Below are 26833 nucleotides of genomic sequence, written 5' to 3'. Positions count from 1 at the left end.
GTGCCATCTCAATCCGGTAGCAACCTCCGAGAAAAAGGGAGAACCCCTCCAAACTCGAAGCAATACAGTCCTCCTAGAAGAGGCTGTCCGTGAAGGGCCCTGCATGCTAGCCCATATGGCTATCAAAGTGTGAACCGTGTCACTCCAAATACCCGTGAACACCTGTGATGGGTGTATCTGGGTGTCATCCAAGGCCTCTGCATCTGGCTCTCCAAATGTGCCAAGAGGAAATGCTAGCCAAAATCTCCCAAGAGGTGTCCACTGAAACATGTGAAGCTCTGAAAGGAATATGTGGTACATCCTGAAGAGAGCAGGGCTCTTATCTCTTGTCGGCGGATCGAGAGTGCCCAAGAAGAAGGCTCACCCTCATAAAACACCTGGGGCCCAGTAAGGGATAACCGTGCGACCGAGCCCCAAGTCATGAAGAAAGGGGAAGTATGAAAAATGCTGAGTATCCGAGCAACTCCTTTCCAAACAATTCTCGCTTGATTGCAATCCCAAAGGCAATGTCGCACTGACTCCTCTGCCGAATGACAACGAGGGCAAGTGGGATTAGTCCCAAATACCTTGCGATTTGATTTGATATGCTACATGACCCCATTTGGATTTTGTCAATCTAAAGATGAAGATTATCAAAGTTTAGCAATTTTTAGCGATCAATATAGGTTTTCCACACAAAAAAAAGAATCCAGTGGTCGCTTGACTAATTTTATAACGTTCGCCTTTAAAAAAAGCACGGCTAGCCATATGCCACAAAATATCTTCTGGCTAGTGGCATTCGGTGACCTTCCATTTGCCACTAGAGTAGGTGAGGGTCAACACTTGTCACTACTGCACAACAATAGTTAAAGGATCGATCTCCCATTGCTTGTGGAGTTGCCCTTCGCCATAGGGGCTTGGCACTGCATGCTCAAGCTCATCTCATGGGTGAAGACTTGGGACATGGTAGCCCAATTCTTAGCGTAGAGGCATGCTTTCCTCCTAGATCTTGTACCCCTAACTTGGTATGTGTAGAGTCACACGTGACAAGATTCGTGAAGCCATTCCACCCTCCACTCAATCCCTCCAAAGGGCATTGTGAACCATTGCTAGTGAATACCATGTTGCAATCTGGTAATAAAGGCACAATATATGTGCAGCGCTTCTACAAGGCTTGGCCTGCAAGCGGTTTTTAGTTTCTTACGGTTTGAGAAATTTGTCGGATATATAGCTGTCTACACTGGTTGCTAGCGAGTTACTGATGCGTGAGCCGAAACCTGCAGAAGCTAGCTCCAAGGCAGCCAATTTCAGTTTACTATCAGTGCCACAAGGATAGTTGATTTTGTATCCTTTGTTCCAAGAAATTTTTTCGAGAAAAATAAAATTGGTCTGCAAACTAAATTGCCTTTTAGAAAATCCCATACCCTGGATCAGCAAGGTCCTATAGAATGCAAGGATTTTCAGCATCTTACTATCACTTCCTCTCTTCGAACACTATTACACCAGCTTGTTTTCAGTAGAACATATACCAAATAATCATTGATCCAACTCATGTTCATCCTCTGCCTACACCGGTAGATCAACTGCATGAGGGTTATCACAAACTAAATTCTTTTTCATAACACGTGTGGGTGTCCCCTTGGTGTATTCAGTATGGAATTATGCAATAGCCAGTGTTTCACTGTTGCCACATAACCCATCTTCTCTTGGCAACATCAGATCTATTCTGGTTTTAAATATGGATCTTTGCTTTGAAAATGTCTTGTATTTTCCAGCGCAAAGTATGCATAATTTCGTCAATTTTACCATGCTTCTTGTTTCACTCGCATTGCATCGATTTCCTCTTTGTCCTTGTCCATGTGAGCATCTAAATAGATGTTTGACATCAAGCAATAAGCTGCAGCATGCTTTTGATCTAATCGCACTAAACGTTCAAAGGCATGTCTTCCAAGCTCCATATTACCCCACTTTCAACAAGCAGCCAACACAGTGAGCCATAACGTAACATCAGGTTGGAAGGGAATCTTCTCCAACACCCCTACACCCTCGGCTAATTCGCCTGCACGGCCAAACAGATCAACCATGAAAGCGTGATGCTCAATTGCTGGAATGATCCCATAGTCTTGCTATGGCCTCGAAGTACCCCTGGCCTTTTCTACTAGACCTGTATGACTGGAAACAGTAAAAACAATTAGGAATGTGACCCTGTTTGGCTTTATGCCTTCTCCTCTCATTCTCTTGAGCATCTGGAAAACAATCACACTTTCTCCTGACTGGGCATATCCTTGAATTAGTGCATTCCATGAGATGACCTCTCGAACTGGAAGTTCATCAAACACTTCCAGTGCTTTGCAAGCAATCTACATTTGGCATACATATCACCAAAACTGTTGCCAACACAAGGATCTCTTTCCAACCCCCTTCTGGCAATCTCAGCATGTATTTCTTGGCGCTTGTCTGTTGCTCCTATGCTGCTACAAGCTTTCAAGCTGGAAACAAACGTGCCAGCATCTGGAGAGGTACCCTCCAGCTGCATCTGTTCGAAACAATTCAGAGCCTCCTCACCAAGCCCATGTTCCACTATCCTGCAATTAGTGCTGTCCATGAGACAAACATCTCGAACTGGAAGCTTGTCAAACATTTCCCACGCTTTTTTAAAGGAGCCACATTTTGCATACATATCGACCAAGGTGTTGCCAAGAAAACCATCACTTCGCAGCCCTTTTTTGGCAATCTCAGCATGTATTTCTTGACCTTTGTCTATGGCTCCTCCGCTGCCACAAGCTTTCAAGCTGCCGATGAACATGACAGCATTGGGAGACACCCTCCAATTTCATTTGCTCAAAACAGTTCAGCGCCTCCTCACCAAGCCCCTCGGTATATCCTGAGATTAGTGCATTCCACGAGACTACATCTCAAACCAGAACCTTATCAAACACGTCTTGTGCTCTTGCGAGCGAGTCACATTTGGCATACATATCGACCAAAGTGTTGCCAAGGAAAGGAACTCTTGCAAACCCCTTTCTGGAAATCTCAGCCTGTATTTCTCGGCCTTTTTCTGCATCTTTCAGCTTGGCACAAGCCTTTAGTAGAGCCAAAACGTATGCTTGCTAGGATGGACACAACCCTTTTGCATTCTCTGGTAGAGGTTGAGAGCGTGTTGTGACTGTCCACATTCCATGTAACCTGTGATGAGAGAAGTCCAAGAGTACTCATTTGGATCAACCAACCCGTTAAAACCTGCAGGGCATCGGATATGCTTCCACATTCCCACCAGCATTGGGACAAGGTAGTTCCCAAGGGATTTATGAGCTTCCATCCCACGTTTGCGCAAGTAGGCATGCAAGCGCTTGGCATAAGGTAAATTTTTCTCCTTTCTGTATTTCTGCAAGATGCGTATAAAGTCCTCGACTGCAAGCGCCTGAGGCATTCGTTCCAAAGAGGTGAGCCTCCTCTAAGCTCCTCACCTCCCAACTGCCATTGTCACGGAGTTCTTGTGCTTTAGACGCGTTCACCTGTTTTCCAAACCTAACACTGCCCTTGCCATTGCTGAGACTCTCTACCAAGTTACGGCCTTCAAATGTAGTCCGGATAGTCTGGGCCTGGCCAGTGTATGGTTTGGCCCCATGCATTCCCGTCCTTCTGGATTCAGTTTTCTCCAGCATGTCTATCACCCAAAGTGGATTTGGTCTATCCATATCGACTCCTTGGTAAATTTATGCTTGAAATCTGGAACCTTTAAGCTTCCCTGTCAAAATAGACAAGACAAGCCAGTATGAGCAAGTATTTCTGCAGCTTTACGTATGCAATTTCATTTTGTCGCACACTTACTTTGCTCAATGAAATTGCTATCCCCACAAGAGAGTGGAAAAGGATTGATCAACAGACTAGGGATTTTTAAAGTTTAGTTTTCTTAAAGTTATAGCAGTGGAATGGCTCTCTGATGGGGGGAAAGAGAAGGAGAGACCAAATATAAAACCTGGCGTACTTACCATTCTCTCAATCTTGACCCTGTATTAAATAAGGCCAGCCCTGTGAATGCGAATTGCCAGTTTAAAAATATGCTTCCTGATATGTGTCTTCTTCTAGATTTTGGTTTCAACACTGCCACTATATTATTAGTAATAAAATGCGTATGGTGGTGGATCGTCAAAACATTATGCTCAAAAAAAGTATTTACATTTGCACTAGAGCAGCAATAGCGAGTAGCTTTTGGAGAAGAAACTTTATGATTTGATTTCATTGAATCAAGGACATTCCTATTGCTAGGTGCATCAATTTAGTGTCTCCCATCAGATGTTTTGGCCTTTGGTACATCCAGAGAGCCGTAATTCCCCAACCCTGCAGTCTCCAAGGAGTGTGCTGCCTCTTCCAGGAGTTTTCGTGTTTCTAAAAGAGGGGCTTCCGCACTCTTATATTTGACTGCTGCAAATTCAAGAGCATGTGCAGTTCTCTTTGCTTCTTCCAGCAGGAACCTGCAAATTAGTAAGAAGATGCAAATCAGACAATTCCCACCACATAAGTAGATGGTGCAGAAAACTCCAAAAAATTGCCTATAGTACCTGGCTCGGTCAGTCATTTCCTTTTGCATTCTCTTGTACCTTGCTTGTTCGGACGTTTCCTTTTCTGATTCCCTTTCAGAGAGACGACTGGCACGAATCTGCCTGAGCTTCTCTAGTTTCTCTTGAGAAATGGGATCTCTATAAGCAGGTAGAGCCTTGTCTATCGTGACACCTTGAGTACCACTGTTTTCACCTAATCCTTCTGCAACTTTTTTGCTGTCTGTAATTTCATCGAGCTCCTCAACATGAGGTTTCCATTTCTTTCTCCGTGAGGTACTGCTATTAGTCCTGTGGTGAGTTTGTCTGACTCTCTTTTCACGAGGTTGGACACCACGGTTCATCAGAGCAGCACACGTACCCTGCTTCACATTAAGCTGATAATTCTGCAAGCAGACAAACCAAGTGATGTATGAATTGCCACAATTCTACAACGTTCAAAAGATGGAAGAAAAAGTCTACTGCTGACCCTGACACACGAGACCTGGGACATGCCACAAAAGATTCGATAGCTCCCTTACACGGTCAGTCCACTTTGCTTTGATTGCTTCAGATATCCTTGCTCTATGTTGCAATGATATGGTACGTGGACCAGCTTCTTTCTTGGCTCTTTCTTTATCTTCCCTCGTTTTCTGCTTGAATGATATTCTCCATGCATCTTGTAGCTCCTTCTTGATGGTCGTGTAGCTGTTCCATTCATAAACAACGCCACCATCATCTCCTCTTCTAGCCGCCTCTGCAATCATCTCTTTCCATTCTTGGACAAAATGTTCTTGCGTCTGTCTAATCTTCCATTTTTTAGACATGATAATGCTTATCTTCAACCTGGTTTCTGGTCTGGAAATTGTATATATGCATGGAGGGTGTGGAACCACATTACGTGAGTCAAGTGAACAAAAAACAGTTGACATCTAGACACCAACTGAAATCACATTGCAAGGAAATAGTCGCACGATGTGTAAAATCAAGCAAGTCCAAATCACAAGCTATGATAAAGGAAACATGCCATCATCATGCAATCAACAAGAATTCTGGGTTCTGAAACACTCTCAACAGAATGGGAAACAGAATAGTCACACCTCTTTTATTTGCCTGTAGCCTGAGCATGGAAGAGATTGCCATTAGCATCTATGTGACAGGCCTGCTTTATTCCATGCATATACAGTTATAATTTTCTCATTTATTTATTACTTGTGCACATATTTATAAATCACACATGTGTGATTCTGTGAGAGTTCTTGTTTTAGGAGTTCACATACGGCCCAGTTATCTTCATCAATACCAGTAGCCAGTGATATCACATCCCATGGTTTATACACCATTAGTTTCACACCATCTTGGTAAGGTGGTGGAAGCTTTTGCGAGGGTAGCCACAGCTTACACTTCATACGCCAGTCACATTCGATAACACCATGTTGAGACTAGTGCATGAACATATGGAATTATCTTACAACCATAGGGTTGTTCAGGTCCACAAGGGTTCATACTTCTTGCTTGCTAACCCTCCACCTGTCAGCATGCCTCACGAGACTGGGATGGTCCACAGATCCATAGGGTTCCTGTACGTTTAAGCACCCCACAAGTATCCTAATACCTTAAGATGGGATAAGCCTAGGTGTAATAATGCTTTGTTTACAAGGACATAACGAAATTATATAGCTTAAACTTTGAGACCGACACAACCTCCAAAACCAAAGATCTTTGAATGAACTCTACCCTGGTAATTCACATGCACATTTAGATAGTACACGTTAGGAGCTAACTATTGGTTTCACCTTGGGTTAAATCTAAAAAGTCTAGCTTGAGCTATAGCCCTAGCCTCCTATTTGTGTAATCAATTGTGTGTAGAAAGAAAGAATAATATCTTTTCCATTAAAATATTAGTTTTATATCCTATTTATTATCTATATAAATTAGACATAATAGATATTTTTAGGGTTTCAGTTGATTTTCATATCTTTCTAGCTTTCTCAAGTAGCATGGCAAGTACCTCTCCTCATCTTGCTAAGTCTATGTGCAATGCCCAACCAAAACATATGGTCCTCTCTGCAAACCAAAATGCAATGCTGAATGGGTTCTCATGCAATGCAATGTGAAAGGTCTAGGTAAATCTAGCCTTCCTCATTGTGTAGATGAAGAAGGGTAGTGCCCTATGGGGAGACGCATCAATCCATCGGTAATGTCTTGTGTTCCATGGTAACCATAAAGCCAAGATGCCATGGATTACCCATAACAAGAGAAGGGCGGCATGTGCTGGATTAAAATATGAAGTGATGAACACATCTTTTGAATAGTGAAATACGTGGTGCACTTAAAGGCCTCATATGGGCTAAATGAAATAAACATAATAAGGGACCTATACAAGATGAGAAGAAACTCCTTAAAGAAGTAGCATGAATTGAAGACATAGCTTGCATTTCAAGTTTGAATTTTGAATCCCCAAATGGGATTGTAAAAGGCTTCAAATGGTCTTCAATAGTAGACAATGGCATAGTTCCTAGAACACCTCGCTCAAGCTGTCGACTCGCTCAAACGCAGTCGCTCGATGTTTTGACTTACCCATAACCATCGAACAATAGGCCTAGCGACACACAATCTAGAAAAAGATTGAAAATGCCTTCAAGCTTTACGAAATGGCAAGTGCGTACTAATTGTGTTTATCAGAAACACTTTACTCATTGATGTCCAAGCTAGCACATATAGATCGGGAAAGGATAAGTAACTTGGAGAAATACCATTGAAGAAAGCAATTTCCACCCTATGATTTTTAATGAATCACACGTCTAATGAGACGCTATTTTTAATGAATCACATGTCTAATGAGACGCTGGTTAAATTCATGTGCTAACCATTCTATCATTCATGGGACAAAATCAAATATCTACTAGACTAGTTAATATAGTAGGGATACCGTGTAATAGCTAAAGAATTAATTCCTAAAGAAATTCATTTCCTAACCATTATAAATTCATTCCGTGGATGTAAGTTGTAATTTATCATCCCTTGTGATGAAAGCTATAAACCGCAATGATATCCAACCCAATCTACTCCAAAGACTAGTAAGAACCACACTGTCATAGTATGCCCACCATCGCCGGTGACTTTCTTACCGCACGCAATACAAAGATTAGATAGAGCAGCAATGCCACAATGGAATCCTTAGGTCTAATAATCCCTCTTCTGTTTAATAGAAAGGAAAGGAACATCCGTGATGAATATAATACCCCTTCTACTTCAAAGACTAGTTAAAGCACAAACACTATAACATTTCGATTGCAATGCTTCTCTTGCCCCAACAAATCTGAGCATTGGTAAGATTAATGACACCAATGACGGAAGCCTTGGACCGAGGATGTACACTCACTTAAATTTCTATTTTCTATCAAACTTCCAACCTACTTTCTACATAATGTTTCAGATCATGGATGTTGTAATTTGTAAGTTATATTGAGCTAGTTTACAACTTTGTAAGTTAAAGTAGGTTTTGGCGACTCAGCTATACCCTTGGAGTTGGGATGAATCATGCAATTTAGGACCAAAACATACGTATTTTTTGAGTGGGCATAAACACATTTTAAAAGATTCCAAACACTACATTTCCAAGTGTGAGGCAATACCATTAAAGATGAGGTTTGGGCTTCAAGAATGTAGGCAAAGAAGGCGTGCACTTGGAGAAGTTCAAAGAATAATCGAGAGGATTCTTATCTCCACCCACTCTATTAATTGGCTAGGCAATGAGGAAGCAGTGATCTTACACATGAAGGCTGGATGGGAACTTTAAGCACTCTTTCTATGGATATAGTAAAGCTCTCCTACAAAATGTCCAATGATCATACAAAGGACTTGAGCCTAAAACACCTGCCATGTCGCCGTACAGACTGCTGCACACCTCCATACCAAGGCGCCACCTGTCCCCTGTCTGATCCAGCCACTCCACACTGCCTTCTGATGCTCCATCTGCTCCAGACATGCCACACAAACAGACAGAAGCACCCTCATGCTGTGTACCTGTTGAACATCCTCCAGATGATTACGCCAATGCAGAGCTTCCTTCTGCCCATCAGATCTACTCCAATCGCAGCATCCAATAGCATCCAGGTATGCTCGTGTGCTGCCCACATGGCAGCCTATGTGCTGCTCATCATATCCATGCTTTTCTTTGCTTCATGTTGCCCACATGGCAGCCCCAAGGTATCATCTACCTCCCCCACGCTTTTCTCATATGAGAGCTTACAAATGGGAAGGTGACCAGCGAAACTCGCTTCCATGAGTGTTCATCCTCTGGTAGTCCTTTCCATCTAATAAGATACTCAATGTATACCTTAATGCGAATTCTCTAAAACCCACAATGCGCTCAAGGACAAAGAGAATATGGACCTCTTCATCCATAGGTGGCAACTTTGGGAGAATTCTCATATGGGGGCAACACTCTCTGGCTTCCATGAGTGCTCATCCTCTCGTAGTCCTTTCCATGTAGTGAGGTACTCAATGTATACCTTATTGCGAATTCTCTGAAACCCACAATACGCTTAGAGATAAAGAGAATATGATGACCTCTTCATCCATAGGTGGTAACTTTGGGAGAATGTGCACAGGTGGTTTCAGAAAAGACAAATGAAACACATTGTGGATCTTGGAGCTGGACGGTAGCTCCAATTGATACGCTACTTCCCTAGCCTTGCGGATGATCCTGTAAGGGCCATAATACTAATGAGCAAGCTTTATGTTGGTATTATCCTTTAGTGAAGCATACTTTTTGTGTTGGTATTATCCTTCAGTGAAGCATACTTTTTGTGGAGACATAAATGAACATAATCCCCTTCCTTGAAAACCAGGGATCTCCTACGCCCATCCACTACTCCTTTTGCTTGGCCAGGGCATCTTGCATATTCTTTTTAGCCAATTGCAAAAGTCCATCCTCTGCAAGTCATCTCATGCTTGCTAATTCTTCACAACCATGTCTTCAACTGAGGAAGGCATTCCCACTTTCCACCCATACATTGCCTCGAATGGGCTCATTCCAACATAGAGATTCCTAGTGCTGCTGTGGCAAAATTCAGCAAGTGCAAGCCACTTACCCACGACGTTTGGGTGTCATGGCAAAGATGCCTCAGGTATCTTCTACCCATCTATTCACCCTTCTAGACTAACCATCGGTCTCAGGATGATGTGTTCTGCTAGGGGTAAGTGAAGTACCCACTGCTGTAGATAATTCCTGCCAAAACATGACCCATGAGTTTTGCATCTCTCACTGACATCTCCTTAGAAAATTTCTCCACAAACCTTCCCAGAAGAAACTACCTCTCATACGTCTTTGTGACACTTGTATGACCTGCCATAGGGGAAGAATGCATTTCCATCAAAGGCAGCTGCCTACACTGTGAGTCTAGAACCAAATAAAATTTGTTCAAAACTACAACAAACCATCTGCAATTTCAAGATCCTGACATGAGAGCTCTTGCAAATCTGAAAGATGGCAATTGTCTTTGAATTCTGCATGTATGCATGTATTCTTCTTGAATGCCATGTATTGAATCTTGGCAAATTGTAGAAACTGCAGATAGTGTGCAAGCCCACATCTTAGACAAGGCATCTAATCATAGGACTACACTGAAGCCAACCATCTCTTTGCTTGGCTGACAGATTGGGCTGCATAAGGAAAAATCTGAGTGTTTTATGACCAGTTTTGACTTTGATTTTGCTCCCGTACATGTAGTGATGCCCCCTGCAAGCATGTAAGATGGCCAACATTTCTTGATCATAAACATTGTAGGTGAGCTCTTTGGCATCAAATTTCCTGCTTTCAAAAGCTATCACACCACGCTCCTGCCTTCAAAAGCTATCACATTGTGGAGCACTGGGGAGGCAAAGGGAGAAGTGCTACAAAATTTTAAAAAAATTATCGAGTGACTCCCGTAGCTGTCCTCCTACTAACACATGTTCCACTTTAGAGACATGGTATGGAGCCTTGTTGATGGGTTACTCCTAGGCTCCAAAACTGTGGTGTGATGAATATCTCTCTTTGGAGATACTCACATGACATATCAGCAAATGCATCGGTAAAATTGAAACCTGTTGCTGCATTTCCACATCCGTCAATTGGGAAATGCTTTCCATTTGAGGCACTGACATATATCTTGATGAAGGCGGGAACATGCCCAAACTTATCCTCTAAAAACACAACATATCAATCTCACGATAGTCATTCACAAGATATCACGCATAGCAGGGACTGCTACTATGACATCATCAGTGCGCAACGATGGGAGCAGACTATAGTATAAACATATGCTCTCAACAGATACAAATCCACACACGCACACATATTTCAGCATACATATATAACAAAGGTCTTCGTATTGAGTTTCTGTCAACACTCCATAGGTGAAGGGCAGACTCATCCGTAACAATGGCTAAATAGCACTTCCTTTCTTTAGCTCTTGGGATGTCACGAGGGCATGAGTTTTGTACTTGCATGTGGGCCCGACCTTGGGAATTCACTAGCAAGGTCACAGGGTGTGGGTGTGTCAATTTTTCCCCCTCCCTAGGGATTGGTGCCTTGGGGGTGAATTTGTTTTTACATCCAAAGAGAGGGAAAAATATCCTTAGGACACAAGTTTTCCATTGGTTTGGTCCCACTAGAGGGGGCAAGGGGCAAATGACCTTTAAGTTGGTCATTGGTGTTGACAAACTAGGGCCTAGGGGCAAATTAAGGCGCTACGAGCAAATTTCAAAACGTGGATTGCCAAGTGGCAAGCCCATGCATTCTAACTTAGCAAGGAAGACCATGGAAGGATCTAGCTGGCTGATGGGCGCATAGAATGGCTTGGGTTTGGATGGAGCAGAGGAACAAGAATGTGCAGAAGGGAAGGCGCACGCTGATCATCACGCCGGTGAAAGGAGGAGCTCGTGGGCTGTAATCGCGTATGGAAGATCTTGGTACGGTCTTTGTAAAGACAGCGTACGGACACTCATGAGGAGATAGAGCAGGCTGTGTATGGGCGCCAGTAGAGGGATATGCCTATGGTCACGAAACCGTACAAAGCACCTTGAAGGGACTGTACAGAGTTTTTGGGCTTTTGCTGGTACGGGACTGTACGGATGGCCATACAGATCATTGATTATCGTGCAAGCTGACGTACACAGCGTTGATGGCTATACAGACGCAAGGCTGGCAAGGCAGTTCCGTTGTTGTACGGTCTGGGAACGGGAAGACATTAATGCTGGCTGCTTGTTCGAGTTTTCGGCAAGCTGAGTCTGATCACCTCACGATTGACCATTGGTTCTATGCTTATGTTCAAGAGGGCACTACTAGTGAAGGGCGCACCCATCCCTTCTAGTGATTGCCCGTGAGCATTGGGCTGTTTTTTTTTTAAAGGTCTTGCTTGGCAGGACGATCCACAATGAATGCTTGTAGAGTAAGTTCGTGCCTCCGAGCATTGTTGGCAGATCAGTGATGCTTTCACCCATTGTTTGGGGTACTCCAGTGAGTCAGTGGTTGTTTGGGGAGGGTGTGGTCTTGCATGGGCTGCTAGTAACAGCTCCCGGGTTCTAATGAAGGTGTTTGCATTGAGAATGAATGCCTATGGTCACATGGGTGTGAGGGCAGAGCCCTGCAGGGCTAATGTTTGTGATACTGATGCCTACTGAGCACTGAACGTGAGTACAATAGTACTCATTGTGTAATCTATTTGTGGGATTCTTCAACTAATAAAGAAATACCGAAAGGGGTGCCAAGGCTTTGGGGACAGTCTGTGTCTTTGCACTTGAGTAGGGGCGCTCTAGCTCCCCTCGAGGTGTTTGCTAAGTATCTTAATGTGAAGGCTTATGGCTGGTTAGTTGTTTTACCAGCCTCTTGTTGGGTTTCATGGTTCCGTTGCCGGGACATCACCATCTTTCTTAAGGAGGTGAGCCTGTGATTGTCTTTGGTGAAGTGTTGCTTGTTGTAATTGGATTACAGCGAGAAGAAAATCAGCAAATATGTCTTTGACAGATAATGCTTGGGATATGGAGGGACAGTCCTCCCAGGATGATCAAGAAGAGCCTCCCAGCATGACCAAAATGTTGAGGCACAGCAAGCGGTAAATCCTTTTGGTGTGAGTGCCTCTCAGTCAAAAGGGTCTAAAGAGGCTGAGGATGCTAATTCTATCTTTAAGGCACAATTAGTGAGCGTTGTGGGAAGACTCACGCAGCTCACGCAGGACCCAAGGTTTATGTACTCCTTTAAGGTCTAAGGAGAGAAAGAAGCATTCTGATGCAGGGGAGCCTAGTGGGGTTCAAAAACAGTCATTTGGTGTGAATCCATTGGATGGACAGCCTCCAGTAATACCAAATGTACAGGGAGTTCCAGGGCAGCAGCCTTTTCAAGGTCCTGGTATGGTTATGCATGGCCAAGGGACTGATTTTCAGAATTTAAATCAAGGGCAGCAAGCTTTTCCCCAACCCTTTATGCATCTAGGGTATTTTGGTCGGGGTTCAGTATTTCAAGCAATGGCTGGTCAAGTTAATGATGGTCAAGGAATGCTTGGAAATTACCCTGTGGGTTTTCAGCCATGGATGCAAGGGATGCAAGGCAATGTATCTTGGGATATGCAGCCCGCTGTAATGAAGGGGAAAAAGAGGCCAAGTTAGAGGCCCTTTTGGTGGAAAATGTGGAGGGACTATATAAGTCTCCATCCACCCCCTACTATGTACTTTTTGATGTAACATTTAATCTTATCTACTCTCCCTTCCTCCTTCCTACCTATGCTCACTCGCTCTCTCTCTCTCTTCCCTACTCCCTCTCAATCTCTCCCTCTCTTTCCTACCTCATTCTCTCTCTCCTACCCCTTCTCCTCCCTTCTTCCCTTATCTCTCTCTCCTTCTGCTAGTCTATCCCCCTTTTCCAAATCTGTCCCTACCCCCTTTTCTACATTGGTATCAGAGCACCGACTCTGGCACCTTTGCTTCACCTTTCACTCCAACTCATCCTCCAGCTCCAACGCCAAACAGGCGCACAACACAACCTTCAGCTATTGGCAGCCATGACTTACAGCTCATTCACACTGGAGAGCTAAGCAGTGGATTGCACCTACGCTACTATAGCTGCTGTAGAGCTAGCTAAAGATGCTGGTTCAATTGCTGACTATGGAGCAGAGCTAGTGACACGTCCCAGCACTCCTGAAACCTCTGATCTGCAAACAAACACACACCACGTGAGAAACTGAGCAGGCTGCTCACCACCCAACCATGACATCTACGGGATGTGATCCCGAATCAGGAGATGTCCCCTCCGAGCCACCAGCTGAGCTACTGGCACGAACTCCCAATCAGATCCAAACCAGCCTGGTGTCCCATACCACCAGGTGGCACTGTGAAGCCCTGGATCTGCCACTGGGCCTTGGGCTACGCTAAGATACAGGCGCGCGTCTGCGACTCAATCCAGGATCAGACCTAGCACCTGGGAACGAAACTTGCTCCCATCGGCTCCCTGAGAACTGAACCCCCTGGGCCCCTTTTATAGACTTGGGCCCCGAGCACCAAAAATAGCGAATACCTATAAATAGTTCGTACCCTTGCCACTCAACCCGAGAATCAAGCCTGCCTAGCTCTAAGCCTCCCCAGGCTACCTGAGCTAGTCCTGTGTACCTAGTACACGTCAGATACCAATCCATGCACATGACATACTCCCCCTCCTCTAAGAACTCACTCCTGAGTTCGCTAAAAAACCCGGAAATGTTCTCTGGAGGTTTTGTAATGTCTCCCATGTTGCATCCTCCTCAACACGATCCTTCCACTTGATCTTGTATTCCGTGATAGATCGATTGCGAATCTGTCTGTCACGAAATTCAAGAATACACTCAGGTTCGTGTGAAATAAAAGTCAAATCTGTAACTTCTATTATCTCGCGAGGAGAAACAAGTTGATCTTCCGCACCCAAAACTTCTTTCAGTCTACTGACATGAAAGACTGGATGTATACACTCAGGTTCGTGTGAAATAAAAGTCAAATCTGTAACTTCTATTATCTCGCGAGGAGAAACAAGTTGATCTTCCGCACCCAAAACTTCTTTCAGTCTACTGACATGAAAGACTGGATGTATTTTAACATCAGGAGGCAATTCTAGTCGATATGCAACTGGTCCAATTCTTTTAATGACCTTGAATGGGCCACAGTATCTGGGGGATAATTTCGGAACCAAACCAGTACTTAGGCTCTTGGATTCCTTAGGAATTCGCAAATATACCATCGTTCCTTCAGAGAACTCTCTGGGTGAACGATGTCTATTAGCATAAAATATGTCCCGAGCTTGGGCACTTCTAATAGACTCCTTGGCAAACTGCAACATTTCTTGCATATCTAGCAAGAAGTTCTTAGCAGCATCATTGTGAATCCCTTTTAATCCAACCATAACTGGTGACTTAGGTTGAAACCCGTACATAAGCATAAAAGGATTGTAACCAGTACTAGAATGCTTTGCACTGTTGTAAGCAAATTCTATCATAGGTAGATAATCTTCCCATGAAGACTGTCTCTTTGATACATATGCCCGAAGCATGTCTTCAACCCACTGGTTGACCTTCTCTGTACTGCCATCGGATTGTGCATGATCCGAGGAACTCATACTTAGAGTAGTTTCTAACTTCTCAAATACAAGTGTCCAAAAGTTACTAGTAAACTTTGAGTCCCTGTCACTGACTATGTCAGATGGCAAACCATACAGCTTAAACAAGTGGTCCACAAACTCGTGAGCAAACTCAACAGCTGAAATAGTTGTTCTAGTAGGTAAGAATCTAGCCATTTTTGTCAAACGGTCGACTATGACCCAAATGGAGTCATGACCCTTGCGCGTACGAGGCAAACCAGTAATAAAATCCATGGAAATACTTTCCCATTTATTACCTGGAATCTGTAAAGGCTGTAATAAGCCCGCGCTTCTAAGGCGTTCTGCCTTAGTAACCTGACAAACCCGGCAACCTACTACATAGTTCTCAATGAATGCACGCATCTTTGGCCAATAGAAGGTATGCTTCACAAGAGACAGAGTCCTATGTAGGGTGTCCAGCACTAGGAGCATCATGACACTCCCAGAGAATCTTGGATTTAAGGTCCAAAACATCTGGCACACAAATCTTTTCATTGCGGAACAGCAAGCCGTTCCTAATCATCCACTGACCTCCCGCCGCCTGTACCGTAGGTGGCACAATCCCTGAGTCCTGGTCAACCATGGAGCTCCCATCCTGGACTCTCTGCCAATAAGAACTGAAATGACTATCAGTTGCGTATAGCCCTCTCAAGGATTGAAATAGGTCTGAAGATATTTCCGTAAATGACAGAGCATTTACAAACTTAACTCGACTTAAGGCAACCGCCACACTATTCAACGAACCCTTACGATAACGTATTTCAAAATCAAAATCTTGCATTAATTCTGCCCATCTAGCTTTTCTTCCCCTCAATTCTGATCCATCACACACATACTTAATTGACTGATGATCAGTCAATACAAGGAACTTAGAACCATACAAGTAGTGTCTCCAAACCTTAAGAGCATACACTACAGCATAAAGTTCCTTCTCGAGTGTGGGCCAACGATATTGAGTGTCGTCTAGCTTCTTACTCTCGAAAGCTACCGGTCTGCCCTCTTGGAAAAGAGCTGCCCCAATCGCATAATCACTCGCATCGGCCTCTAAAACATAAGGCCGGGTAGGATCGGGTAATGCAAGAACGGGTGCTTCCTTGATAGAAAACTTCAAGGTTTCAAAAGCCCTGTTCATTGCATCATTCCAAGAGATCGGGTGGGTAGACCGGCGTCCACGACCTTTTAATATGTTTGTCAATGGTGCCGTGATATGTGAATAATCATGCACAAACTTCCAAAGAAATACCGTAAATCCTAGGAAAGAACGAAGTTGTTTCACAGTCTGAGGGATAGGCCATTCCAAAACCTTTTGAATACGATCCAGATCAATGCTAATACCTTCAGAAGAAATCTTGTGTCCTAAGTAAATGATCTCCTTCATAAAGAAGTCACATTTACTCATCTTGGCATAGAGCTTATGCTGTCTTAGAATAACTAAGACAATCCGGAGGTGTCCTATGTGATCCTCAAGCGTTCGACTATATACCAAGATGTCATCTAAGAACACTACAACAAATTTGCCCAGAAAATCCCTGAACAAATCGTTCATCATCTGCTGAAAAGTAGCAGGAGCATTGGTCAAACCAAAAGGTAGTACAAGAAACTCGTAATGACCATACCTTGTTCGGAATGCGGTTCTATCTATGTGTTTAGCATAGATACGGATTTGGTGATAACCCGTACGCAAATCAATCTTAGTGAAATACTTCGCTCCGGCCAAACGGTCTATCAAATCATCGGAACGAGGTAGAGGGTATCTATTCTTAATTGTCACTTTATTTAATCGTTTATAATCTATACACATTCTCCAGGAAGAATCTTTCTTCTTTCTTAGGAGGACAGCTGCACCCCAAGGTGATTTACTTGGGCGGATATAGCCCATATTCAGGTAATCCTGTAGCTGTGTAGCTAACTCATCCTCCTCTACCTGGCTCATCCTATAAGGTGGTACACTGATAGGTTGAGCCCCTGGGAGTAAGTCTATGCGATGATCTACTGCCCGTTCTGGAGGTAAACCTTCCGGCAGTTGAGCAAGGAATACATCCTTAAAACTATCTAACAACATTCTCAATTCACGGTGTTCAAACACACTTAATTCATTCTTGTTAATTACAGAGACAACAAATGAAGAAAGCGGAATCAAAACACACTGATAGACATCATAATGAGAAGTGTTTAATATATTCCGAAGCTGCATCGCAGATACAATAGGCCCCTGAGAAGAGGGAATTTTATCACACTGGATACAAAATTGGGTGTCCTTATCTACAAAAGAAAGCGTATGCTCCGTCCATCCAATCTGAATATTGTGGGTTTTAAACCACTCTATTCCGATCAACAAGTCTACATGCTCCAGATGCATAACATAACATGTAAGAGCCCCTGTGTAGGCTTGAATCCGGATAGGAAGCGCTTCGACCTTGCGATCCCAAAACTGCTTCCCCGCTGGAAGCTGCACCTCATAGGTGTGGTCGCTAGGTACTGTGGACAGCCCCATCTTCTGCACAAATTTATAATTAACAAAATTGTGAGAGCTGCCCGGATCAAAGAGAATGTGAACCTGTTGGTCCATAACTTCTCCATAAACTCGGAAAAGATCATGGGAACCAAACAACGAAGTATTGAAAGTACAATTACAAGAGAGTGGGCAGGTAATGACATTTACAGAAATACCTGGCATCGAGACTTGGTTCGCTCCCTTGGCTTTGGTACCAGTACCCGCCTGGAGCTTCGGTCCAAGCACCAACTTTTGGTTCTTGCGCTTTGGACACTCATTCTTGGTGTGGCCCCGCTCCTCGCAATAGAAGCAACGTCCTTCTTTCTTGAGCCTCAAAGTACGAAGGAAACGGGCTTTACCATTCTTAGCCTGAGTTAAATGTTTCTTGGAGGCGTTGTCCGTAGACTTCGTCTCCCCAGTACCAGTCATAGGCTGAAAGAACTTGCGTTTGTTCTTTCCACTCGTGTCGGAAACTGTGGTTGCTTTAGCACCGGCCATGGTATCATCATAAATGCGCGCATAATTCATGGCCTTCTGCAACGTTGTGCATTTGTTGTTCTTTATCTGCAACTTGTATGAATCTGGCAAACCATCCACGAAGAAACCTAACAAGGTCACTGGATCAATCTTTGTGGCCTTGGTTTGCAGATCCCGAAATCTTTGAAGATAAACTTCAAAGGACAAGTTTAACTTTGACATTTCGAGGGCTTTAAGCTTGCCAACGATATCATAATCATCCTCCTTCTTCAGGAACTCCTTCCTGAAGACCCCTTCGAAATCTGTCCATGTATCTGGCTTAGGCTGGAGTTCCTTCCACCATAGCAACGCTTTACCTGACATGAAACCCGCTGCAAGCTGGATCTTCTTCTCATCTGGGTATGGGTGGAACTGAAAGTGTACCTGCCACTTGTGTAACCAAGTGTCAACTACCTCCTTCGTTCGAGACTTTTGATCTCCCGGAAAAGGGTCTGGAGTTATATTCGGGCCTAGCACTGAAGCCATGGCATCCACATGCGTGAGTGCCTGCACCATGCTAGCCGGAAGAGTGAGAGTCGCTTGAATCCCTTGGAGTTGCTGTGTCAACCCCGTTTGATTTGCATTAACCTGCTCGAATTTTCCATCCAGAGCAGTGGTAAATTCACTGAAGGCCTTTTTTGTTATCAGGTCATCATAGAGACCCTGATCCTCCTCTCCCACAGGAGTGTAATCCAAATCCTGCTCTCCCATGGTGAACTCGGGATTTGCAGAATCAGACATAACTGAAATCTGATTTGAATATAAACTGAGAGAAATAACTGAGTGAATCGAAGCGGAAAGGAGAGTGGAGCAGAGAAAAACCGTCCCAAGAGATGCTAACGGAAGAAGATGCTGAAAACTGGCGAACCCGAAGGCACAAGAATCTCGGAATCTGGCTGAACCCGCTACCGGATGCAGCGTACGGAATCCTGCAGCGTACGGACTGCTGACGTGGCTGTACGGACTGCTGATGTGGCTGTACGACTGCTGACGTGGCTGTACGGCAGCTGACGCAGGCCGTACAGCGGCTGACGCAGGCTGTACGGCGGCTGGCGCAGGTGCACGACAGGCTGACGCAGGCGCTATACGGATGGCTGGCGCAGGCTCGATGGCGCAGTGAAGGCTCCTTGCAAGGCTATGGCTGGGCTGGTACCCTGCCCATCTATATAGGGAGCAGGGCAGCCTAATTAGAAAGCCCTGCTTCCAAAAAAGGCCCACCCTCCCAGCTTTGGAGGGTGGTGCTTTTTCGAAAAAAGCAACACACCGCCCAGGGTGGCCGCACCTTGCTCGTTGCACATCGCGCCTCTCCTTGCCCTGGCCGAATTTTCATACCAGCCCTGGCGTCCAAACTCCGCCTCCCCCGCAGCCCTTGTCAAGCCCTTCGCCTCTCTTTCCTTCTTCTCTGCTCTCTCTCTGCTTCCTACATCCTTCTTTCTCAGCCCCCTTCAGGAATTTCGAAACTCTCTCTCCTTTCTTCTACCTTTTCCCAACCAACTGTCCACCCCTGCTAACCCAGGAGCCAACCAGAATTTGCAGCAGCAAATTTCAAAATTTAGGGCATACCTGGAGGAAGAAATCGTCCAAAGTACTCGCATCAGAAATTCCTACCTCAGGAGCTGGCTCTGATACCGACACATCCCAGCACTCCTGAAACCTCTGATCTGCAAACAAACACACACCACGTGAGAAACTGAGCAGGCTGCTCACCACCCAACCATGACATCTACGGGATGTGATCCCGAATCAGGAGATGTCCCCTCCGAGCCACGAGCTGAGCTACTGGCACGAACTCCCAATCAGATCCAAACCAGCCTGGTGTCCCATACCACCAGGTGGCGCTGTGAAGCCTTGGATCTACCACTGGGCCTTGGGCTACGCTAAGATGCAGGCGCGCGTCCGCGACTCAATCCAGGATCAGACCTAGCACCTGAGAACGAAACTTGCTCCCATCGGCTCCCTGAGAACTGAACCCCCTGGGCCCCTTTTATAGACTTGGGCCCCGAGCGCCAAAAATAGCGAAGACCTATAAATAGTTTGTACCCTTGCCACTCAACCCGAGAATCAAGCCTGCCTAGCTCTAAGCCTCCCCAGGATACCTGAGCTAGTCCTGTGTACCTAGTACACGTCAGATACCAATCCGTGCACATGACAGCTAGCCAATAGCCAACCAAGAATGCCACGCCATCGTTGTGCCGCCATCTTCAACAGGTCGCCAACGAGGAAAGCCCCCACTGGCTAAGATTTGAAGGGCAGTCTGCAGGCATACCGTAACGGAGCTCTCAGGCCCACGCCATGAGCCCGTCCGTTCCGACTGTCCCTACTCATCCAAAATCCCGTCCCATCCAACGACGCGTAGGCTGTCCTTGCTCCCCCGCGTCTTTGCTCCCCATCATCCCGCCTGCGCTCCCCCGTCGTCGCTGATCTGCTCCACCCCCTATCTCTCTCTCCTTCTGCTAGTCTATCCCCCTTTTCCAAATCTGTCCCTACCCCCTTTTCTACACCCGCAATGCCTAACATGATGTATGGCAATATTGATATGCAGCCAGGAATGCAAAGTGGAAGGTCAGGGACCTTTGGAGCTCCTACAAGTATGTTTGGTATGCCTGGGGCTGGTTTGACAAACCCTCTAATGAGTGGTGGCAATGCAGGACAGGCTGGAGGGAATGCAATACAGCCTCCATTTTTGCAGCCGCATGTGTATGATAATCTGACACCCAAAGGAAAGGTAAAAGATTACAAGGAGAGTCGTGCTGCAGTGAAGTTTGAGACCTTTAATGGGGCTCAGGACAGGTTGAAGGCTTCAACTTTTGTGCAGCAGCTTGATGCAGCCTTCTCAGGGGGGAACTTCACTGAGTCACCAAAAATGCGAAAGGCAGCCATCTCTGAAGGGGATTGCTCTACAATGGTGGACAAATTTGCTGCTCCAAAATAGAGCACCCACAAGTTAGGTTCAGTTTATGCAGGTGTTTTCAGCTACTTAGTTGACCACTACCTTTGAGGTAGATGTTATGACAGCATGGCACAAGTTGGAGGCAGCCAACCGTCATAACTTGGAAGACTACAATAAAAAGTCTTGGGAAGCTCTCTTGCCGGTCAGCTCTTATAGGTATGTGCCCTTGTCAGAACAAATTGAAACATATTGCTGCCAAAGGAAATTAGGGACTACTGTGCTAAAACAAGGGTTACCAACATGTCTCACTCATTGAGAATGCTACTACAGCTGATGCATTGCTGTTAGGAAAAACCAGCGGGTATAAAAGCACTAAGTCCGAGAATTTCAAGAAAGCAGGGAAGCCAAGGAATGCTTCCAAGCCTCCTTTTAACAAAGGAGAGGAAGCGTGATAGGCCAGGTCCTAATTGGCTGTCACGTGAGGAAAGGAAAGCCTTGATGGAGGCTAATAAATGCTTTCACTGTAAAGAAGAGGGCCATGTGGCACGGGATTTGTCACGATCTGTGACGTATTCCTTTCTCTATATCTAGACTTATGGATGGTTTGATGTGTGGAAGGGTATGCCCTTTCGACAGGACACCTCCTATGAGGCACAACCCTTCACAAGAGACATTCTATTGAAGAGACACTCCTATTGTAATGTACCCTCTCATCAAGGGTCACACCCTTCACAAGGGGTACACACCTCTTCATGCACATACACTTTGGAGTACACACCTTTTCATGTGTGACTCTTCACTCTCTATATAAGAGAGGCCCAACTGTATGAATGACACACGACAGACACTACAGACACTCAAGCAATACAAATATTCCTTGTTCTCTGCTATTTCAGTCTTCTTTCTGTTCCTTAGCACATTTCTAAATATAGTAAATCTAGGATTTCTTACAGGATTGCCCAAAACGCAAGCTTAAAGGAAAAGTGGATGATGGGGAAGAACAAAAAGGCAAGAAGCCTAAACCATCTGCAGTGTTAATGCCTGATGTTCTCAGTGAGCAGCCTAGTGGTGATGCTACAGAGCTTTGCAGAGCGTGGGGCAAAGTCAAGGACCAAATGACATTCATTTTCTTTGACCCAGGTGCTCATGCAAATTTTATCTCTCCAGAATTGACAGGCAAACTTGGAATCCGTGCAAAGGAGATGAGGCCTATGAGTGAGGCAGGCTTGGGTTGACTTGGGTTTAGCACTCTGGTTTAACCTATCATTGGAAAGCTCTAATTGCATATACAAAGCTTTGTGGATAGTGAGGAAGTTTATATGATGCCTCTTGAGGGCTGTGATGTTTTACTAGGTATGCCTTGGTGTCAAGGAGTTCAGGCTTTGGTGGATACATATAATCGAAAGATCTCCTTGGAGCATAGAGGGAAGAAACATGCTTTGGATGTCAAACTTAAGGGAGACAGTCCCTGTTGTATCTGCTTCAGCTATATGCTCAATAATGAAACATCATATTTATGCGTATTTAGTTTTTGCAAAGGATACTAAGTCTAACAATCCACAATTTGTAATCTCTAAGCTAGATAAACAGCGGACAGATTTCCTTAATCAGTTTGGAGAATGTTTTTCTGACTCGTTGCCAGGTGAACTTCCATCTGAGAGGCCTGATGCTCACCAAACACGGCACCTTATAGGGTGAGTGCAGCTCAACAAGAAAAAATCATGAGCCAGGTGAAAGACCTTTTAGAGAAGAGGCTCATTCAGCCCAGTTCTTCCCCTTACTGTTCACCGGTTCTGTTAAGTGCAAAAGAGTGATGGTTCTTGGAGAATGTGCATTGATTAAAAATAGATTTCCAATTCCAAGAATTGATGATATCTTGGATAGATTGGAAGGGTCAGCCATTTTCAGTCTAGAACTCAAGAGTGGGTATCACCAGAAACACATTCAGGCCCAAACTGAAAATGGGACCAAACAGCCTTCAGGACCAGTTTTGGGTTGTACAAGTTCTTAGTTATGCCATTTGGGCTTACGAATGCTCCTGTCACTGATGGACACAATCTTCCATGAGCATAGGTCTTTTGTGGGCACTTTCTTCGATGATATGATTGTGTACTCGAAAGATGAGGCAGAGCACAGGAAGCATCTAGCAATCGTATTTGCAGACCTCAGCAAGCATAGGCTGATTGTAAATGCAAAGAAGAGTGAATTCTTTATGCCTGAGGTTCACTTTCTGAAACACATTATCTCTAAGGATGGAGTGCGCATGGATCCCGCAAAGATTGAAGCAATTTGCAATTGGCCACAGCTGAATAACTTGCATGAAGTACGAAGCTTTTTGGGCTTACACTCGTACTACATGCGATTTATACGCCATTTCGTTGAGCTTGCTTCACCTCTCTATGCTATGCAGAAGAAGGGAGCATCCTTCGTGTGGGCTGAGAATCAGATTGCAACATTGAGATGCTAAAGAAAAGCTTACCACAGATCCAATATTGATCTTACCAGATCTTCGGAAAGCTTTTCATGTTCAAGCTGATGCATGTGGAAATAATGGCCTGGGAACGGTCATCATGCAGGAAGGACGGGTAGTGGCCTATGAGAGTAGAATTTTGCAAGATGATCGTAAATGCAATTTGCAATTGGCCACAGCTGAATAATTTGCATGAAGTACGAAGCTTTTTGGGCTTACACTCGTACTACATGCGATTTATACGCCATTTCGTTGAGCTTGCTTCACCTCTCTATGCTATGCAGAAGAAGGGAGCATCCTTCGTGTGGGCTGAGAATCAGATTGCAACATTGAGATGCTAAAGAAAAGCTTACCACAGATCCAATATTGATCTTACCAGATCTTCGGAAAGCTTTTCATGTTCAAGCTGATGCATGTGGAAACAATGGCCTGGGAACGGTCATCATGCAGGAAGGACGGGTAGTGGCCTATGAGAGTAGAATTTTGCAAGATGATGAGAGACATTTGGGCACTTATGAAAAGGAATTGCTGGCTGTAATTCATGCCCTTGCTACGTGGAAGCATTATTTACTTGGGGCTGATTTCACAGTGCAGACAGATCATCAGTCTCTGAGATACAGACAGATCATCAGTCTCTGAGATATTTCCTCACTCAGACGAAGTTATCTGGGCCCATTGAAGGAGTGAATTCACACGGGAGCAGCAGAATCACCCATGGGACCAGCAGAGCAGACCTGCATATGGAGCACAGACCCCCCATGCGCCATATCATCAGGAGCTCCAGCAGGGAATTACTGGAGGAGAGAATTATGAGGCCGATTGCACATGAGGAATTGTTAAGTCAAGAGATTATCATGGTTCCAAAAAGGAGACTACATACCCATGAGTAATTCTTAAGGGGTAGATTTCTCAAACCATTCCAAAGGCTTTGAAAAAGAGTATGCCATGTGGAGGAGGAAAGGGAGGAGCTGCACAACAGAGAGGAGAGAACACCAGAATCACTCCACCAACAGGGAAGCTAAGAAGGGAGTGGAGATAGAGAGGAGACCATTAATGAATAAGAGAAAGAGCTTCACAGGTGAAACACAGGAGGACAGGAGAATAGGAGGGACTTGCACACCGAACTCACTACCATTATAACACAGTTGTGTTGAAAAGTAGAATTGTCGTCTTCCATCAATGTGCTCATGCTAGTTGTCTCTTTCGTCTTCAAACTGTGTTGCTCCCAAGATCAAAAATTTGTGTGTTAATCCTTGGTGTTGATGTTGCCTTTTCCTTGTCAACTCCTTGTTGCCAGTTCTCTACTATTCGCAAGCCCGGTGACCATTGAAAGGATCTTCCACCCTTCCCTGCATGGTGTTGTAGCAATTGCTGCATGACTCCCCTAGGACATAACAGGCACCCCTAAGACCCTTTGGCAAGGATCCAAGGCAAGTCAACCAAACGTCATCTACAGTAGGTCTCCAACTCGTCCTCAGTAACAACCAATGCCACAGAACTAGCAGCTTGTATTACAAACAAGATGCCTTGAATACCCCAGCCATTGCTTTTATAGAGAAGACATCAAATCAATAAATATTTTACTACAACTTCTACGGCTGCCCTTTTTGCAGACTGAAGCTGTAAGGTACATTCATGTAACATCGACAGCCATAATTGGCTCCCAAATATTGCCCAACTCAGCATTGTTGCAAAGCAGTCACTGAAATCACTAGTTGGAGCAGTCGACCTACCACTTGCTATGAAAAGAGAGATTTTGAAATGTAACACAGAGGCCGACTAATGATTTGAGATGGAAAAAACGTAATTCTTGCAAGAATCATTGCAATAGACAGACACAAACCTTTTCTTGTGTGATGCTGCAGCTCGCACTTTTGCACGAATCTGCGCCAAAGAAACATTAAAAGTGAGATACTCCAATGACATGCATTAAAGACTCATAATGGCAAGGTATTTGGTGAAACCAAACGGTGCAAGAACATTCTTTTCATAGTTTACCTTTGGATCTTTCATAACCTCAATAAGTGTGGTCCTGATACGCTGTTTTGTCTCTGGGAAAAATATTCCAAAACAAGTATAAGCTGAGATTCCAACTGCCAATGCCAACGGAATGGTAAAATTCTTCAAAAGTAACGCTGATACCTTCAGAGTGAGGTCTTCCCTTGTTGCAAGGAACTCTCCCCTTACACGCTTGACTTATCCGCTGCCGCCTCCATATCTCCACTGCCAAAAGGGGGATTCTCTCATCGAGATCCTTCAAAAGTCAAATAGGGTAAAGTGAGTGAGGCACCCAGCGCCTTTCGCATTATTTCAACCGACTATAATATCCTTAAAAACCAGAAACCTCAATTCCTTAAGCTGGTGACCTGCGCGGCATTTCCACAAAGAAGAGATTCAAGCTCCGCTGTACGACGAAAACCACAAATTAGCAGTTCTCATGAAGACCATTCTTAAGGAACCACAGAAGCTGAATAGAAGTCATCATCACGTCCTGGTACCTTGCAAGATCTTTTCACCCTTCTCCCAAGGAATTCTTCCTCTTCCCCTCCATTTCACATCATCCAAGGTGCCAGATTCCACTTCTTGACTACTTATAGCAACAACACTTTTTTCCCTTATGCTGGAAAGCGCTTCTTTCTTCGTCAGCGTAGCAGCAATGGTATCTACAAGATGTGAGTCCATTCCTTTCTCAGGGAACGAAGCCAGAACGTGATACTCTTGTGAATTAGACAATTCCTGTTGTATTGAAGAAGGCTCAGCCGCTCCTATCCATCGATTGGCGAGGGAAATCGCTGTTTTAGGCGAGTCCACGGCTTCATTTTCCTTGCATGCGGCACCAACATCGACGGCTTGAGCGACAGAGGGGTCTACGGCTGCTGCTGCAATTCTCCTTCGTGTGATAAGGTCATCTCTTCGCCATCTCCATGCAAACTTGGAGTGCGAATGCTTGCCAAGCGAAGGCCCCCGGTAACCGACCGTCTGTGGCGCAATGCCGGTAGTAGAAGCTGGAGCTGGACGGGAGCAAGCATCCGAAGCGTCGAAGCGGAAAAGAACCAATGGCCTGCAAGCGAAATTCTAAATGAAAAGCAATAAAGGACGAAAACAGAGGAAAGGCAAGGAAAAGGAGGCGAGGGAAAACGGACATGGGTTGAAATGCAGATGATAAGACCATATCTGTGAGCCGTTCAGGCAGCAGAGGGAGTGAGGGGAAGCATTTGGATGGAAGCAAAGAGCTCCGGAGGGCAACTCTGAGACGAAGAAACCAATTTTGGGTCAAGGCGAAGAAGGACGCTATGAAACG

General features: G+C 44.8%; 2 protein-coding genes across 3 annotated transcripts; both read right to left on the bottom strand.

Moving 5' to 3' along the window:
• Window positions 1-507: 507 nt before the first annotated feature.
• Window positions 508-26833, bottom strand: LOC147897576 (uncharacterized). Of its 2 annotated transcripts, none has more exons than XM_087380567.1 (10): window positions 26676-26833; window positions 26031-26593; window positions 25899-25936; window positions 25675-25786; window positions 25531-25583; window positions 25376-25416; window positions 5060-5375; window positions 4542-4924; window positions 3972-4454; window positions 508-3727 (listed from the first exon to the last, which is right to left on the bottom strand). In XM_087380567.1, the coding sequence occupies exons 1-9, from the start codon at window positions 26702-26704 to the stop codon at window positions 4259-4261; spliced, it is 1731 nt and encodes a 576-aa protein (XP_087236693.1). In that variant the 5' UTR covers window positions 26705-26833; the 3' UTR covers window positions 508-3727; window positions 3972-4258. The 2 variants fall into 2 exon arrangements, with proteins under 2 accessions (XP_087236693.1, XP_087236694.1); XM_087380568.1 differs by having other exon boundaries at window positions 5060-5225.
• Window positions 1950-3677, bottom strand: LOC147897577 (putative pentatricopeptide repeat-containing protein At3g23330). The gene is made up of 5 exons (XM_087380051.1): window positions 3495-3677; window positions 3210-3400; window positions 2477-2564; window positions 2144-2339; window positions 1950-2038 (listed from the first exon to the last, which is right to left on the bottom strand). The coding sequence occupies exons 1-5, from the start codon at window positions 3675-3677 to the stop codon at window positions 1950-1952; spliced, it is 747 nt and encodes a 248-aa protein (XP_087236177.1).

The sequence above is a fragment of the Dipteris shenzhenensis genome, chromosome 10 (assembly GCF_047967505.1).
Source record: "Dipteris shenzhenensis isolate YYH24624 ecotype China chromosome 10, Dip_SZ_1.0, whole genome shotgun sequence".
NCBI classification, from domain to species: Eukaryota; Viridiplantae; Streptophyta; class Polypodiopsida; order Gleicheniales; family Dipteridaceae; genus Dipteris; species Dipteris shenzhenensis.
The sequence above is the reverse complement of the archived record's forward strand: the minus strand, read 5'-3'. Positions and strand labels throughout refer to the sequence as shown.

Bases quoted from the DNA above. Each gene is read 5' to 3' on its own strand.
- LOC147897576 (XM_087380567.1), bottom strand. From the start codon at position 26,704: ATGGTCTTATCATCTGCATTTCAACCCAT. The intron at 25,937-26,030 runs GTACCAGGACGT...TTCGTCGTACAG, and splicing joins GGGTGAAAAGATCTTGCAAG to CGGAGCTTGAATCTCTTCTT. The intron at 25,417-25,530 runs GTAAACTATGAA...TCTTTGGCGCAG, and splicing joins AGGTTATGAAAGATCCAAAG to ATTCGTGCAAAAGTGCGAGC.
- LOC147897577 (XM_087380051.1), bottom strand. From the start codon at position 3,677: ATGGATAGACCAAATCCACTTTGGGTGATAGACATGCTGGAGAAAACT. The intron at 2,565-3,209 runs GTTGGTTGATCC...CACTAATTGCAG, and splicing joins TGCCCTGCAGGTTTTAACGG to GATAGTGGAACATGGGCTTG. The intron at 2,039-2,143 runs GTCTAGTAGAAA...TTGGCCGTGCAG, and splicing joins TACTGTTTCCAGTCATACAG to GCGAATTAGCCGAGGGTGTA.